Raw genomic sequence first — 17,503 nt, 5'->3', positions numbered from 1 at the left:
GTTGCCAGTCCGGCTGCTCTGTGACAGGAGATCAAAGGGAGCTGGGTACACGATCTCCCTCTGATCTCCTCTCCAGTCCCCGAATGCAGGAAGCGATGTAAATTACATCACTTCCACATTCAGCTATCACTCTCCAGCTTCAGAAACTAGGGAGAAGCTGGTGAAGCAGTTCTCTGCTTCATCAGCTTCTCTGGGGGTCCCTAGGTGACATTAGGGGTCTTGGAGACCCCTAATGTCTCCATAAAGAGGACCTGCCATGTAAATTGTCTATCACATAGGGGGAGTTTTAGTCCCCTATGTGATAGCAATAAAGTTAAGTGGAAAAAAATAATAATAAAGAAGCATAAAAAAAATGTAAGAAAAAAAATATTTTTTTAAAGTCCCCTGCCTCCCACATACACACACAAACATGCGTCGGGTGCGTCTACATGTGAAAACGACGATTGAGCCTATTGTGCCTCACATGTTACATATCGCCGCGAACGTCGGAGTGAGAGTGATAATTCTTGGGCCATTAATCACTGATCAGACTATGAGCAACCAGTGATGGGCTTTCTTATAGGAAAGTCTAGCATGCTCATTAACCTATATATTATGAAAAACACTGTGTTAATTATTTATTTGTAACATAAAACATAATATGAAAGATCACTCTATTAACTATTTAAACATAACATTAAAATAACAATGACTAAACTTAATAAAGTTTTTTCTTTAACGTGTCAGATCTAAGTTCATCATATCTTTATTGTTACAACAGGTACTGTTGATAATCTTTGTAGTCAGTGTTTTTATTTTCTGTTATCATTTAATTTTATCAGTTCATTTTAACATTGTTAAAAAGATTTATAAAGCATACAGTAGTTAAAATGTGGTGCATTTTACCTACCAAGAGCTGGTCTTGTTTGCTCCTTCCTCCCTGCACTCCTGAGTCTTCTGCTCCTATCTGTTGGCGGCTCCTGGGGTGGATGTGGCCGGTAGTCTATGTGTAACACATGAATACATTCATACTTATAGCTAAAAAGGTTGCAGTTGCCAAGTACCTTAACAGATAACTGATCTTCTGGGCCCATTCACATCTATGCATTTTTCCCTGATGCACTTTCCATTGAAATCAATATAAATGCATTAAAAAAATCACACAGCACAGTACACAACATGTCAACGTGCATCAGTGCATGCATCATGGCTTGTTGACATGATGCCTTTTTATTGATTTCAATGGAAAATGCATCAGGAAAAATACATAGGTGGGAATGGACCCAGAAGCCTCCAAATGTTAGGTGTGACAGGCTCAGTAGTAGCATTTCACAATATCAACAATATTATTATGAACAATAAGTCTGTTGTGAGAGACATAAAGGGGCTTGCCAGTTCTAACCAACTTCTGAAAATCATGGTAGCTTGGCTGGCATGCTGACACTCTGGTTTCAGTACATTTAGTCACTGAGCCTTAGCAAATTTGAAGATAAATACTTATGATTTTACTCTGAGAATAACTTTTCTATTTCGGAGTCAGTGTCTATGAATATGTTAACCTGTAGGAGTGCCAAACATTATATATCTGAAGACAGGATGCATTTTAGTCACTTTATTTGCTGAAATCTTGAAAAAACTTGTGACAATGCATTTTGGGCCCTGAAATACAAATTACATTTTTAAATAAAGCCATTCCATTTTAATTTCATACTCTATTTTGGGCGCAGTGACATCATCATTGGGTTTTTGTGCTACTCTATGAAATGCAGGCAGATCATGGTTGGTGGGAGGGGCTGACAAGGTGCTATACATAGCTTCTGGAAAACATCACAGCACCCTGCCTCAGTACTCCTCCCAATGGCCCTCAGCCATGATGCAAGCAGTGGGCTGTCTCTTGGGAGGAGCTGTGCACATATCAAAATGAATTTTTGGCTAAATGCCAGTCTGGAAGAATGTGCCAACCACCAATCCATTGTACTCCCCCATTATATATAATAAAGAAAAAAGACAGGTAAGACCATGTACATAAAAAAAGTCAGAAAGTATTGAGACAGTGAATCAACATGAAAAGCTAGGCAGCTAGCACTTTCAAAAGAAAGTTGGCACTGCCAATCACTATGTTTCTCTCATAACAGGTTTACTTTAAAATAAGTCTGCCAAAAGTACCCTAAAATCTTCATAAATGACAAAAAACAGGGGCATTGCCTACCCTCCCATTGTGCTCCAAAATTACCGACGTATTTAAAGAAGATTGTATCTCCTGGTGCATGGACACCTTAACTGTGTTATACCTCGCCATAAAAAAAAAAAAACATACCAGTGTTACAAGAATTTTCTGCATTGAATTTTAATATTCTAAATAAGGTACTTTTTATATCCTAGTCCTTGCAATTATATCACAGATTCCACATAGCAGGCTACACATGGGACCATGTGTGCTAAGCAGTGAGAAGCCTGAGGCAGGCTCAGCTGTATTAGCTCAATTTAGCCACAAGGTGCCTTAAGGCTTTGCTCCATTTAGTAGGTCTGATCTTTGGTGTTATGCTTGAAAGTACGGGGCTGTTGATATTGATGGCTCACTTGTATATACTTCCAGGCATTGCTTTGGCTTGGTGCCTCAAGCACCTGACTTAGATGATCACCTACTTGGGGCAGCGAGAGTGATATGAAGGTTCTATGCTTACATCATTTAATATTCTCTACAATGTAACTGTGATAAACCTCCAGGCTCAATGGAAGAAAAGGCATGGCATGAAAGAAATTACATTCTCATGACAGATCTCTGACTCCGTTTTGCCTGATGTGCGCATTTTCCTCATTTTTAAGTCAATGGATTCATAATTCTGAATCGTTTTGCGCGTATTCTTATGAGACGGAATATACAAGGGGGAATGCAGAGAAAGCAGAATCAGTCTTTACTGAATGGTAATAATGCATTACCTCAGCTATTACAGCGGAAAAATAATATAAACATTAAAATGATCAAATTACTACATATATACTGTAGCTATACACATGCTATGAGCAAGGCCCTGGATTCACAGAGGTTGCAATAATTAAATAGGCTTCCCACACTAAAGAAAACAGTGGGCTCTGGTTCCAGTGCTGCTACCAAAAAAGACTAAATCCACCCTTCCCTTGTAACTGCTTCTCTGCCTTTTGGCTAAGATCAAGTGTAGTATCTGTTCTTATCAGTTGTCGGGGACAGAACGGCAGTCGTCGCCTATGGAGAGAGGGTGATGGCTGCTTAGTAATTCCTGGCGTAATTGGTGGGGTACTGGATGAGGATAGTTTTTGATGTAATTGGTGGGGTACTTTGGCGTAATTGGTGGGGTACTGGATGAGGATAGTTTTTGATGCACGTTCCACGGGCTCGAAAAAAGAAAAAAATTTTGTTCTGTCAGTTTCCAGGGAGGAACGACATCATTCTCACCTGGGAGATGGTGATCTAGTAATCCCTGCTCTAATAGGTGGGTTCCGGAGGGTTTTCCTTTCCTCCTGGGTTGATTCTGGTTATGCCGGGCTTGTCCCCAGTTTTAGGTAGGAGCCCCCCTGGTGCTAAGGCCTTCTGGTAGGGATAGGGAGGCATGTGTCTGGCAGGAGGATTCGGGGAGCGCAGAAGCGGTACTGTGCCCCCTGGGAGTGGAGCTCAGGGTGTGCCAGAAAATCACTTGGGTTTGGGACCCCACTTGATTCACGAGCAGTAGGTCACAGCACTCAAGCCTTTTTCTGCACCACGCCTCTTTGGATGGCCTTCTGGCTAGCCTGGGGAAATGTTTATACCTTGGCCGGATGGACTGCCATGTTTGTGCACTGGCACTTATTTATTTAAGCACAATTTTTATGCACGACTGCACTTTTTGACTTCACAGAATGACGGAGGGTGCGGGTACCTTCAGGTTCTGTGGCCTCTTTGAGCTTCCCTGCCCCTTCCAACTCGGGGTCTCTCTTCGGGGAGCTCCCACCTAGTACTTGGTGGACCTGTTTCGGCAGGCCCCAGAGGAGAGGGGTCTGCCGGCCTTCGGGTAGGTGGACCTGAGTCGTCCTTGCCATTGTCAGGAGCCTTGCACCCCGGGGTATTCAGGAATTTGAGGCCCTTCTCGCTAGAGAAGGACCACAGCACCCTTGTGCACTTTCTTTTAGTGTGTAGTGATTTTACTATTCACTTTTTTTGTTCATGGGGATGTTTGTTTTTCGATGCACGCTCCACGGGCTTAAAAAAAAAAAGTATGTTTTCTTTATGGCTCTTTGATATATTATTCTGACAAAAGCTATAAGTGGGTAAGAATTACAGTAAGTTCTTGAATGGAGTGGTGCCACTTTATGAATGGTATTGATATTTGACCTCAGCTATGAGGACATTTTACTACACAGGAGAAGTAATATAAACATTACTAAGTTTTATATATAGTTATACAAATGCTATGTGCAAGGTCCTAAATATGTGGAGGTTGCAATAATTAAAGGGGCTGTTAACTCTAAAGAAAACAGTTGCCTGTCAGTTCACATACAGTAAGTGTGTTGCTTACCTTGACGTTGTATGTCTTTTCTTTGTGCCTGCTGTAAGTTTTCTTTGTTCTTTTGTTCTGAAAGTGGAGTCAGTTTCGGTGACAAGATGCTTGTATCTGGTCCAATTCCCTTCTCTGGGGACAGCTGTGGTAAGGATTTTTCATGTCTGCTTGTAGACCTTGTTGACTAAATCAAGAACAAACCACATGACTGGTGGATTTGTTGATAATAAAGAATAAACAGTCATACAGTCTGAATAAACACACAGACTGTATGACATGGATTTAAATGGCCCCAGCAGCCCTTTTATTAACCAAACAGTTAACAGTAACCAAAGTAATACACAAAATAATATACAAATAAATAATCTTAACGACTGTTGGATCCTAGAAGGGGTCTTTGGGTGCCCAACAGCCCAAATAAGGCCTCTACTAAAAACTGCTCCCAAGTCCCCAGCCGCACCCCAACCAGCTCGAGGACAGTTACTGCTCACAAATTCCAAGTGGCCAGGCCCCCCAACAAATACTGACACCCACTGGTGGAAACACCCATACCAGCGGATTGCCCCCTCATTTGTGTAACTGACTTGGAGATTTTCAGACCCCCCAAAGACCCCCTAACCCGTCAAGCTGCCGTGACATAAAAAGGACATTATAACCACCAGAAACCACACAAAATTAAGGGAGGGCGGGTGGGACAACCTGCTTCCTCTGTCGACTTTCTGGAAAGAACGCTCGACCAGCCCTTCCAGTTCCAACCCATGCGGCTCCTCCCAGACACCTGACCCCAACCTACAATCAGGTAGGCTCAGCTAATCCCCTTTTTATTTTAAACCCTTTCTCCAGGGACTATTCCTCCCCCCAGTCATGCAACCCCTCTGCCAATTCTCTCTGGGTTTGTCTACATTTTTAAGCATATACCAATAAGATGGGCATGACCGAACAGAGACATAATTGTGACTGATATTTAACCCTCTCTCCACTCCATCCACCTGTCTTTATTCAATCGTTTTACTGTGGAGTATGATAGAAATACAAATATACACTGTGCTCAAGGTTGAGGGGCAGAAAAACCAAGCATTTCAGAGAGCAAATACATTTGTCTTAATTATATACAGTATGTGCAAGTAGAACTTAGCACACAAGAGTTTAATAGGTAAGAAGAATTTTAGGTATATACTCCCTTCTCAGTATGTTCCCTGCCAGCAGCATTCATTCTACTCTTGACTAAGCTAGTGACTATTACTGCTCCTTTAGGATTAAAATACAGGCAGTCCCTGGGTTACGAACAAGATAGGGACTGTAGGTATGTTCTTAAGTTGAATTTGTATGTAAGTTGGAACCGGTACATTTTTTAAGTGTAACTCCAGCCAAAATATGTTTTTGTTTTGTTTTGGATAGCATAGGGAAGGGTTTACCCCCTGTAATGTTTGTTTTGCTGTGTGTGCCCCTGTTCTGCAGATTTCACCTCACTTTCTTTCCCTGTGACAATTGGATTTTGAAAATATTGGGTTGTTGTGGAAACAAGGATTGGTGATAAAGCTTCAGTGGAGACTTCCTTTTTCCCATGATAACTTTTAAAGGATTGAATTTCCCTTCCTAGGGTTACCTTTCTTTCCACTTTCTGTTGTCTAAAGGACAGGAAGTGAGATTAAATCTTTCTAATGAGGATACAGACAGCATTAAAAACCTCACAGTGACCTGAAAGAACAGGTGGGCACCCGTCGTCTGCATGTCTAGCAAGAGCCATCTTCCTGTAATGTACGTACAGTACTCTAAACCAGACCCAAAAAGGCGGGCACCCCTCGTCAGCACGAGCGCGGTAGCATTACAACTACCCCTGATGTACAGTAATTAGCCTTAATCAGGTACACAATTATGAACCAATGGGTCATACATGCCACTAAGGCTCATTCATCTCTGTGCAGCACTTTAAACTCTTACTGTCTATATCCACATATCTATCTATATACTATCTATATCCACATACCTCTGTAGGTGACCTGGCACTGTTTTTTCTCCCAGTGGCTGGTGGAGGACCTGAAACCTTGGACCCAAAAGCAATGTGAGATTGGTGGGCTTTCCTTATATCTTGAGAGCTACACTGCCCTCTGCTGCTGATGGAATCTGTCAAAAACAAAGTTATATAGAAGGCAAAAAGATCAACCAGTACTCATTTTCTTAAAATAATAAGCATTTATACAAAGGAACAAACACAGTTAGCAAAGTGGCTGACAAATAATTTCTACATCAAGTAGAAAAATGATGTTGTGGCCCTATACAAGACAGTCAGATGGATTCACTGAACCAATGTTTTTCCCAATATATTGTAGTTAAAGAACATCAGAAAGCACTATTGATATCAGAACGTTTCCCCTTCACAAATCCCACAGTAATTTCAAAATTAGGACCCATTAACACCACAAGGCAGTGAGCTGCAATGCACTTCAAAGTGTATTGTATACAGAACGGGCTGTCAATGCCCAGCAATGCATGAAAAAATAGATCCTGCATCATTTCTTTTTCTTTATACAAATGGTCATGTAAATGCATACTGCTCTTCTGTCTGAATCTGGAATTCTTTAATATTATTACCATTACCAGACACACTATATGGCCATAAGATTGTGAACATCTGACCATCATATCTAGGCTTGTTGGACGTACCATTGCAAAACTTTGAGCATTAAGATGGAGTTGCCCCCCTTTGTGGAGATGGAGTGCTCCCCACGTGCCTGAAAGGCTTTCCACAAGACTTTGGAGTGTTTCTGTTGGATTTGGTGCCCCTTCAACCAAAAGAGCATTTGTTAGCCTGGTTACTGATATTGGACAAGAAGGTTTGGCTTGAAATAACTGCTCCAAATCATTCTAAAGGAGTCCAATAGGGTTGTGGTCAGGAATCTGTGCCAGTCACTTTGGATCCCCCCACAACAAACTCATCAAACTATATCTTTATGGTCTTGGAATCGGGGATCAATCATACTGGAACAGAAAATGACCTTTTACAAACTACTGGAAGGGAAGTACACAATAGTCTAAAACAGTAGTTTTAGACTATTGTGTACTTTAGACATTTACCGTTGATCATTAAGTCTCGACCCAAAAATAATTTCATGTTCGCGGTTATAGCTAATATGTGTGGTGCAATTGTCGTTTACATACACATGCATGCCCCCCGCACGCGTGTTTATTTGCAGGCAGATGGTGGGACAGCGGGCTTGATTTTAATTTTTACATTTTTTAAAATTAATTTTAAATGTTATTTTACAGCCGCCCAGATCACCTGTAGAAAATGAGCAGCGGAGCCCCTGCTGATGAAACCCCCCCAGCCTTCTGCACTGACAGGGAAAGAGCTAGCAGCATGGACATTATGATCTGTCTTTATCTGTTCACCACCCATTATTATAAAAAATATTGCACACCTCTCCCAGCCTGCCTACCTCTCTCAGCCTCCACGGTCTCTGGGCAGGCTGTACTCCCTATTTGAAATTCACAGTGCAGGCTGAAACTTTAACTTAATTATCCGCTATTACTCCACTGGCTGAAAGTGATTAAATAGTCCCCCGTCTCCCTGGGCCCTATCAATTCATCAGGGGGGCCAAGAAGAGAGGGAACTGTTTCGTAATACATTGGAGTCTCCTGCACACTGCCACAAAAAGTCCCCAATCTGTCTCCCTGCTGAATGGGGAAGGAGGGCCAGCTCTATGGACTAAGGACACCACAACCAACTAAAGAAGGGGTTGCGACCCATTGTGTGCAGTAACATTAACAGTACCCTTCACTGGCAACAGCTGCACTCAATAGTTTGGAAGCATGTGCACATACTTTTGGTTATATACTGTAGGAAGGGGTAATGATCAGATGTCCACAAACCTCTGGCCATGTAAAGTACATCAAAAATCCACATCATAACTGGATTCTTGTAGCTTACATATAGCTAACAAAATGGCTTCTGCAGTGACGTCACTGGTTCTTTATAAACTGATAGGCTGTACTGTAATTTATATTGTTTTAATACAACAACATATCTTTTCCTTCTATGTAACCACTTTAGGCAGGCAGGCTTGAAATCATTTTTCATAAAGAAAAAAAAGCTTTTCCGTTTCTTGATTAATCTATCTCCTTAAACTAAGGAAACTTTAAAACGTTTGAAGTGAATTTCAAAACTTATTTAATTAAAATTATGATCGTGAACCTCTAACACTACTGTGAAGGAAATAAATATATTTCTGCTCTTGTAATTTTAAAGTAAATGATTGGTTTTGATGCAAACTCAGTGGAGCAGTGCATGCTGTCATTAGTGACTTGAACTCCTCTATTAAATAACAAGACCTGACTCAGTTCAATTAGAGCCGGGCGTTTAAAATCCTTCAAATCTCACCTGATCAACAAAAGCAGGCACAACAACTCGGGGGTTGAAAATCACAGCAATGTTAACATTATTATTCATACTACAGAAATAATTTACTACATATGCCAAGTCTCTCATTTAGATCAGTGATGTGAGGGCGCAGCAGGCAAACTATCAGATATGAGAACTGCAAAATGCACTCAGAAATTCTAACAAGGAGTAGACTATTAGGTAAACTCAAGCAGACCTTTACATCCAATTAGCAACCATCTTTCAATGTTCTGACATAACAAACTAATAAAATTCATAATATGATTGGATGCTTTGGATAAGTGCAAACGTTGATATCTGTTTCTAACTTATAAACATTAACTAAATATTTAGTCTTAATGGTTGTATTGTGTGGTGGGCACCTCAAAAGTCCATATCTCCCTTTCTATATAAAATTCTTTGTACATTTGTTGGGTGTGGTACCCCTACAGGTATGCAATGTTCTCTTCTGCATAAACTTTTTCCAGTTATGCTGGGAACTTTTAAATGACCGGTTCACTCTGAACAATGAAGTCTCATTAAGTGACTCTGTACAGCGTGTATTTATAACATGTCGTGTGACAGTCCTGTAGATCCAGAGCATATATTCAATCACGGTGACAGCAGCCGACACAGCGAGTCCATCCTGACAGGCAATATACTTCATTCCCGGTACCCACACCTTGTCTGTAAAGCCTCTCCTTTATCACCGTGCCGGCTGCCAGTAAAAGCTGTTATGCTGATGTATAGTGGTTGCCAACTCAAGATCTTGCCTTTAGAAAGCAAGTGACAAACCATGAGCGTTAAAGGTAGATTTCATTTTATACTGAGCTTCCATCAACATGTAGGCTCTACCAGGCCAGAAAGTAATAAGTCATGGAACATGACTTGCTGTTCCCCAAATCAAAGCAGGGATAAGCAAGTATTAGAACTGTAGAGACAGGCTACTGCTTTTATTGTAGCAGTTTACATGGAGACCTTGTCTCTTACTGAGAGAAGCACAGAAAAGTCAAGTATTTGAAATTTTTCTTTACAAAAATTATTTTTTTATTGATGTGCAATGTGCCACTGAAGTCCAAAACACTTGAATCAGCTCTACCTCCTAATATCCAAAATATATGCCTTGGGGACCTTTGTGTTCAGTGGAGGTTCCTGTGCAAGCTTAAGATTCCTCAATGAACAATCACCGACACACAAGTAGGAATCTAACCAGGATGTAAGGTGGGTATTTTTTCTTTTATGTTTCAAATTTGAAGAATGGAGGGGGGGTAGAGGGGTTTAATTAGCAATAAGTGGATTTTCCATTGTAATGCAAGATCTGCTTTAAAGTATACCTTTCCTTGGAGAAACATGAGAAACATGGGAGATTCTATTGTGGACATGACATCTCTCTCCATCCAAAGAGCTGAGAATCCAACATCTACTGAGAAAACACTGAAACACCCTTAAGGAGTGGATTGGGTTCCTCATCTTTCCCAGAATCCCCAGAGAAGGTTCAGTGATGTCACTCTCTCTTAGACCAACTCAGCAGATGCTGGGGTGTAAGCTAAATTTGTATTTTTGTTTTATAATTTATTATCCCTTTATAGTTTTCAATTTGAATTTTGTATCCAGGGGTGACAGAACAGACGATAAATGGACCTTGTATTTTTACCCAAAGTCCACTTTACCTACTAGTATGTCTTTCATATGCAGGAGTATACATCTGGAGTATGCGGTTCAGTTTTGGTTACCGATACTCAGAAAGGATGTCCTTGAGCTGGAAAAAGGCCAGAGAAGGGCAACCAAACTTATTGCGGAGTTCGAGGACCTGTACTATGAAACAATGTTGTTAAAATTAAATATGTTCTCTTTGGAGGTTAGGAGATTAAGGGGGGACATGATTTTCCTGTATAAACTATACAAGGGTGACAGCAACATTATTAACAAACTGTTTACGGTTAGCTCCATAACAAAGACCAGAGGGCACAACCAAAAATTGGTGGAAAAAAATTTCAACACACAGGGCGCAAGGGGTTCTTCACAGTCGGAGCGGTTAAGGTCTGGAACTCGCTGCCGCAGGAAGTGATCTCAGCTAAGAGTGTGGAATCATTCAAGAAACTCCTGGAAGAGTTCCTCGGAGACCATAATATACAGGGGTACAAATGCACCTAAATCACACATGGACTAATACACACGCACACACCTGCTCAAACATAAATGCATACACACAATAGGTTGGACTTGATGGACTTATGTCTTTATTCAACCTCAAATACAACTATGTAACTATGTAACTAGGAGAAAACTTATAGACATAAGAAAAACAGACAAACCCAAGGCAGAGAACATCTTTGGTGGGAATCAAACTCGGGGCTCCAGCAGCACAAAGCTAGCATGATAAGCATATCTATACCATACTATTTACAACAAAAGCATGGACAAAAAATTGTTCTCTATGCAGAAATCAAAATGAATCTTAAACACATTAAAGTCAAACAATGTTTTCCCTCCCCCCCCCCATATTAATGTTAGCACTTACCTTAAATGATGTCTCTTATTCCGATCTTCTTCTTCTTTCCTGATGTTTTCATCTGTCCCTCCAGCGGTGCGGCGGCCCTCCGATCCAGCGTGGGTGCACGCGTCCATACACTTACCTTGCGTCTCTGCTCGTCTCCCGGCCGAGAATCGGAACTGTGCATGCGCCCGCCCCAAGATGCTTTGCGGCCACCCGAACAGTTTCGTTTTCTCGGGCTGGAGCACGCAAAGAAAAAAAGGTAAGTTTAAACCGCTGTTTTAGCGGGTTTCTTTTTTTTTAAACTGTTTGCCTATATCTACTGCTTGACGGGAGGGTTTAACGCTACCTTATATATGAGACTGCTAGGGCAGTTATTCCTTAAATGTGGGGTATTTATCACCACAGTACAGGAGGTCCTCAGCACAAAGACTAGTCATGATTATATTATATGAATGTTGAGGGTTTATGAAACACTGGCCTGCCATGCTAGATTCGGTCTTGCCCCCAATTTTAGCCCAAACTTCTGCTACCATTTTACCAAGGCAAGTCTATAAAGAAAATCTTTTTAGACTATTTTAAATAACATAACCTTTTTTGAAAATGCATTATGTAAGTAAACCTTTTGAAATTTGTTATTATTATTTGCAAGTCAAATTGTTTCTAAGAATTTATCAAGCAGCTATAGATTTAAAATGATTTAAAATGACATGAAGACATTGAGTGTGTTTTTCTTGCTGAGATTGTTATAGAAATGTATCACAATATATGCAGAACTTCTAAGAAGCTGAGGTATTCTACCGCTGTGCAAGGTCTATTATCTCAGCAGAAAGTTGGTGGCCTCCTCATACAGGAGTCTGGGGGAGGTCATGGAACTAGTAGTACAGAATGGAAAGCGCAGCAGGCTGTTTTATCAAGCCATTAGGGTTCACTAGCTCTGTGATGATACAAATAGCGAGAAACTGTTTAAATGTCAACTCAGCCCATGAAATTACAATTTAATAAGGGTAAACATCTAAAGGTACAGTTTATACAAACATGAAAATGTTGTATTTAATAACTTACTTGAGAGACACAGCCTACCTTTTTTCATTCCCTATTGTTGTCTTTATCTTTGTTGTCTTAAATGACCTGATTCTGAGGCAGGGAAATTGAAGTGTGAGTGTTCCCTGATTCTAAACCCTGTGCTCTGCAGTTGGGCATTATAGACTAATGGGACAGAAGACAGTCCCACCCAGAAATCTGCTAAATCTGGCAGAGATGGATTACGTAAAACTCAAATAAAACTGTCTATACTTTCTTATGGTGAATAGAATTAGTTGCTTGTCGAGTTTACTTCTTGCCTAGGGTTGTTTTGGAAGGCGAACTAGTAAAGGGTGGGTTTAAAAATTATTATAATTGTGCATGTTTACTTATGAAAGGTTTATATTTCCCTCCTTATTTAACTTATTTTTTGCTAAATATACTTTTGAGAGAATTAGAGATGGGAGAGTTATTGAGGTCTGACAGTTGCTACCCTATCAGCTACCTGGTCTCATGTTTTTTTTAGACACACAATCTTCTAGCTCCGGAGTAAGCATAATAGTATGAAATTCCACTGGAACTGCTGGGAGCTGGGAGTCAGCGGGCCTGATTTAATAATGTATATGTAGATATGTCTGTGCATTGATTCCCACATGGCCAAAATCAATGTTCATGGAATTTAGCATCTGTGTGTACACATACACACGTGCACAAAATGCATTACAACGTACCCTCCAGTATCTGCATATAAGCAATCTAAGCCCTGGCTTAACCAAAAAAAACTTTCTCTGGGGACCAATATTGAGAGGGTTATTCACGAAGGAGCCGCCGGAGCCCTCCAGTTGAATCAAACTGAAGGGCTGCTGCATGGGCTATTCACAATAGCCCGTACAGAAGCCAAAGGCAGGCGAACGGTTCAGCCGAGCCGTACGCATATGCTTCGACTCGGCTCTCTGCAAATGTAAACAACTGGGCAGAGCCAGTCAGCAGCATCGTTGACAACACTGAACGCCGTGATTGACGTGGATTACTTCATTGGATACATTAAAAAAAAAAAATTATTGAAGGAATTGTCAAAAACCTTTCTTGTGTTTTTTTTTTAATTAAAGGACTTTTTTAACGTGTGTTTTTTTTTTACATTATTCTTTAACCCTTTAGTGAACGCCTTACTCATTCACAAAGGGAGGGCAGCATCTGGGTGCCCCCTTTATTAAAGGGGGTACCCCGATGCACATAAGCCCCCTGGCCCGCAGACCCCAACAAACAACGCCTCAGGGCTTGTGAGGAAGAGGCCCTTGTCCCCATCGGCACAGGGACAAGGTGCTTTTCCAGGTGGCATGTGGCCTGGTATGACTTTGGCGGAGAACCCTATGTATTTTTTTTTTTTTTATAATTTTTTCACTTTTGTTTACATTTTGTTATCTGCTCGCTACCTCAGAGGAGAATAACCAAGTTAAATTAAATCAGCGTACCGTGGTAAAGGGAATAGCCGACCTGCGTTTGGCTGACTTCACTTCTGCACAGTTATTCACTAGGCTGCCTAAGCATTTTCATATGCACACATGCTACTGTTAAAGGAGAACTATGAGGTGAGTGCTTTTCACTCACCTCATAGTTCTAGCCGACCTGTGACAATGAGACTGTCGCAGGTCGGCTCAGTAGATCGGGAGGTGACCGAACAGATACCGGCGTTCGCTCACCTCTCGATCCTGTCACGGCTCTCTGCCGTGACAGGGGAGGGGCTGGATTCCCTCCTCCCCGCTCCGATCCGCCAGCTCTGACTGGCGGAACGGACGGGGGAGGGGGCGGGTACAGCTGGCTCTGCCTCTAGATAGGCAGATCCAGCTGTCTGTCACGCAGCTGGGCGGATCCCGGCACAATTGTCGGGATCCGCTTCAGCTGCGGCGTCTCAGTATACCGCGAGCTACTGCTCGCGGTATACTGAGCCTAGGGTGACGGGAGGACGCTAGTTTGTGTCCTCCCGTTACCCTAAGGAGAACTATGGGGAAAAGCCTTAACCCCATAGTTCTCCTTTAAATGAGACCGTACTAAACCTTCTAAAATGCCTCGGGGAACCATATACAGTATTGTACTGAGAATACACAAATCTTTTGTGTGGACAGGCTTTAAACATCAGTCAATGTACAAGATTCCATGCATTGGTACTTCCAGTGGTAAATACTAGTGCATATATTGGCTTCATATGACAGCATAGCGCGCAGGTTTTATTTTATATGCCTTTGAATGTATTTGAATGTTTATTATGTATGAAAAACTTAAGACTGCATGTTATGGAAATCAGTGTACAATCAGCTAGATGATTGGAATGTGCCGTTCGCTCATATATTCAGGGAGGCAATCCTATTGTTCCCTCATGGTTTATCCCTTCTCTTCTTTATTTTATTTAGTAAACAGTACATCAGGATGAGGTAGAATTGTTTACATGACAGCAACTGTCTGCCTGCTGGTGACAACCCTGCTGTGAGTCTCTACTCCAGGAATCAGTCTGAGGCAAACTAGGAAAGCTAAAGGGAGGAAATGTCAAACCTTAATGAGTAAGCTTGCACATGAATATTTAGATTCTTGCATAAATTGTAAATGGTCCTCTTTCAGGTTTATGTGCATGGATTAATCTCCCGCCGGGCTATTGCATTTTGACAGTGGTGGGCGTGCCGTGAGTATCCAAACAGTGACGGCAGCTTATTGGGTTAAAATGTTCACTCCGGCTCTTTTGATTTTCTGATCAAAGGATGCTGGATGGAAAGGTGCTGACAGGGACACCCACTGAATGAGTTTTGGTTGGTTCATAAAGAACTGGACGAAATTTGCACAGTGTAGGTTGCTGTATATTTCCTACAGCAATCATCACCCAAGGAATAATTACTAGCAATTAGCAATCAGTCACTACAAATAGGGAACAATGGAGTGTACGATGTAGGGATGAATCCCAAGTGATAACACAATACTCCAAATGTGTGCAATCAATCACTACTATAGTCACCTTCATGTGTAGTACTTGCTAGCGATGAATCATGGCAATAGCAGGCAATTTTAGTAGAGCACTCTCACTAGGAAAATAACGGCAGTGTGCTCCCAGTCTAAGTTCTCCTTTACTAATTGTAAAGCATGCATTGTGGCTGTTATGTTTAAAGTAGTGATATTGTCTCTTTAAGACATATTGAGCATTGTATGTAACACAGTACCTCCATCCCCTGAGATCCCGAGCCTCGCATCGTCTCGTGATTCACTGGGACGTAACCTTGTTAGATCCAGCACCTGTGTGACCTGATCCACATCTGTTGTAATTTGGCAGCTTCGGGGAAGTGTATCAGTGGATTCACAGCTGGCCAATGCAGATCCATATATATCTGTAAGAAAAATAACATGTTACTATAACAACCTTTGCAATGTATTGTCGCTGTAAAATATAGATGTTTCAGAAAAATGCAGCAATCAATGAAAGGGTCATGGTAACTGAGAACATATATTTATTTACAGGTCTATTCACGAAAGGGTGAAGCGTTTGGAGAAGGCAGGAGAAGTGAACAATCTAGGACAACAAAGTTGAACTGGAAAGTGAGCTGAATTGGAGAATTTTTCCAAATCAGCTATTTTGGCCTAGATTGTTCACTTCTCCTGTCTTCTCCAAACTCTTCAACCTTTAGTGAATAGACCTGTTACAGTGTACACTGCTCAGTTCCAACTGGGCTTTCATATTGACAGATCTTGGTAATGCAAACATTTATTATATTTTCCATATTTAAACAGTGGCAATACACCACATTTCAGAGTGTGTTACAGAGAGCATTCACATCAGTCCTTGCCCTAGAGGTGCTTATAGTCATATATCTCTATTGGTCAAAGGTGTATTCAAGCCTTACTCTAGCTAAAACATAACAAGGGTAGGCCATATGTCCCAGTCCACCCCCCTAAGGACCTGCCACGCCAACCCCTTTCCCTTATATAACCCTGAAATAACCAGATCAACCTAAATTGGAATTAAATGGCCATAGGGGCCCTTTTATTACAAGAGAACAAGATAAATACAAACTGACAGGTTTAATTTCCCAAGCAAATCAGATTGCAGGTCTATGAAGGCACCACCACCAACTCTCCACAGTCTCTGCGGATCAAATTACCTAATTAGGCCCCCAGCTGCAACACCCCACCTTGGGGACAACTCACACATTGTTGCAGAGACTGACCCCAGCTGCAGCACACCGCCTTGGGGACAATTCACAAAATGTTGCAGAGACTGACTCCATAAAATAACGGTAGCTCCATTCTAATTGACCACAAAGAATCAAGGTACTCTCTATCTCCTCAGCCCATACATGAAACCTCACCAAGAACCACTCCTCAACCAGTAAGGTAAGTTATCTACCTAAAACAACTGACAGAACCTTTTAGCCCCTTTGTCCCTGTCTCCATGTCCACCCTGTCATGCAGACCCTGCTCTTATTCTTTTCTATCTTTCAGGTCTAACTTTTTTCATTAATTTCAGATAAAGTTTGGAAGAGTTAAAAGATTTCTCCTTGCATCCTATCTGTTTGATGGTGTCAGACAAAACAGGAAGTGAGTGCAAATCTTCCCAAATGAAACAGGCAGGTAAAAAAAAAAAAATCTTCAATACAGTAAGAAGCATTGTAACCTGTATCAGGATTTTATTGCTGGGTACGCAAGAACGTAAGTGCCAAAAGTAGAACGTATAAAGTTCTGATTCAAATTTATTCAGGCTCGTACATCATAAAACTCCAACTTATTTCATGGGTTCAAAGTGTCCCCCTTCATCAGGGCTTGCAACTGTTGAACAACATCTGTACTGGACTTATAAAATTGGAAGGATTCTGAGGGGTAAATAGTAAGATCACTCCAGATGCCTCTGATTTTATAACTCTAGTACACTCTTTGTTCAATAGTCACAAAAAAATCTTCAGCACCCAAGGCAACCAGAGACTCTATTCGACCCACAGCTAATGTAGCACTATAGGCTTCACCAGGGATGGAAGCTCTAAACAAAGAGTACAGGATCTCCTCCATATAGCATGCCAAAACAAAAATTAGAACAAAACACCTCTCCCTCCTGTGATATTGTTACAAATTTTATATATATATATA

General features: G+C 41.3%; 1 protein-coding gene across 1 annotated transcript in view; it reads right to left on the bottom strand.

Moving 5' to 3' along the window:
- The window catches only part of LOC108797540 (uncharacterized protein C3orf67 homolog), a 111,476-nt gene that overhangs the window by 19,093 nt on the left and 74,880 nt on the right, over positions 1–17,503 (bottom strand). Inside the window, exons 7-10 of the mRNA XM_018569152.1 lie at positions 15,589–15,753; positions 6,478–6,614; positions 4,509–4,674; positions 890–982 (exon numbers count right to left, since the gene is read on the bottom strand). Coding sequence (XP_018424654.1) covers positions 890–982; positions 4,509–4,674; positions 6,478–6,614; positions 15,589–15,753 — 561 coding nt within the window. The remainder of the gene's footprint in view (positions 1–889; positions 983–4,508; positions 4,675–6,477; positions 6,615–15,588; positions 15,754–17,503) is intronic.

The sequence above is a fragment of the Nanorana parkeri genome, unplaced genomic scaffold, assembly GCF_000935625.1.
Source record: "Nanorana parkeri isolate BGI_ZX_2015 unplaced genomic scaffold, ASM93562v1 scaffold1292, whole genome shotgun sequence".
In the NCBI taxonomy this organism is placed as follows: Eukaryota; Metazoa; Chordata; class Amphibia; order Anura; family Dicroglossidae; genus Nanorana; species Nanorana parkeri.
This window is presented reverse-complemented; position numbering and strand designations above follow the sequence as displayed.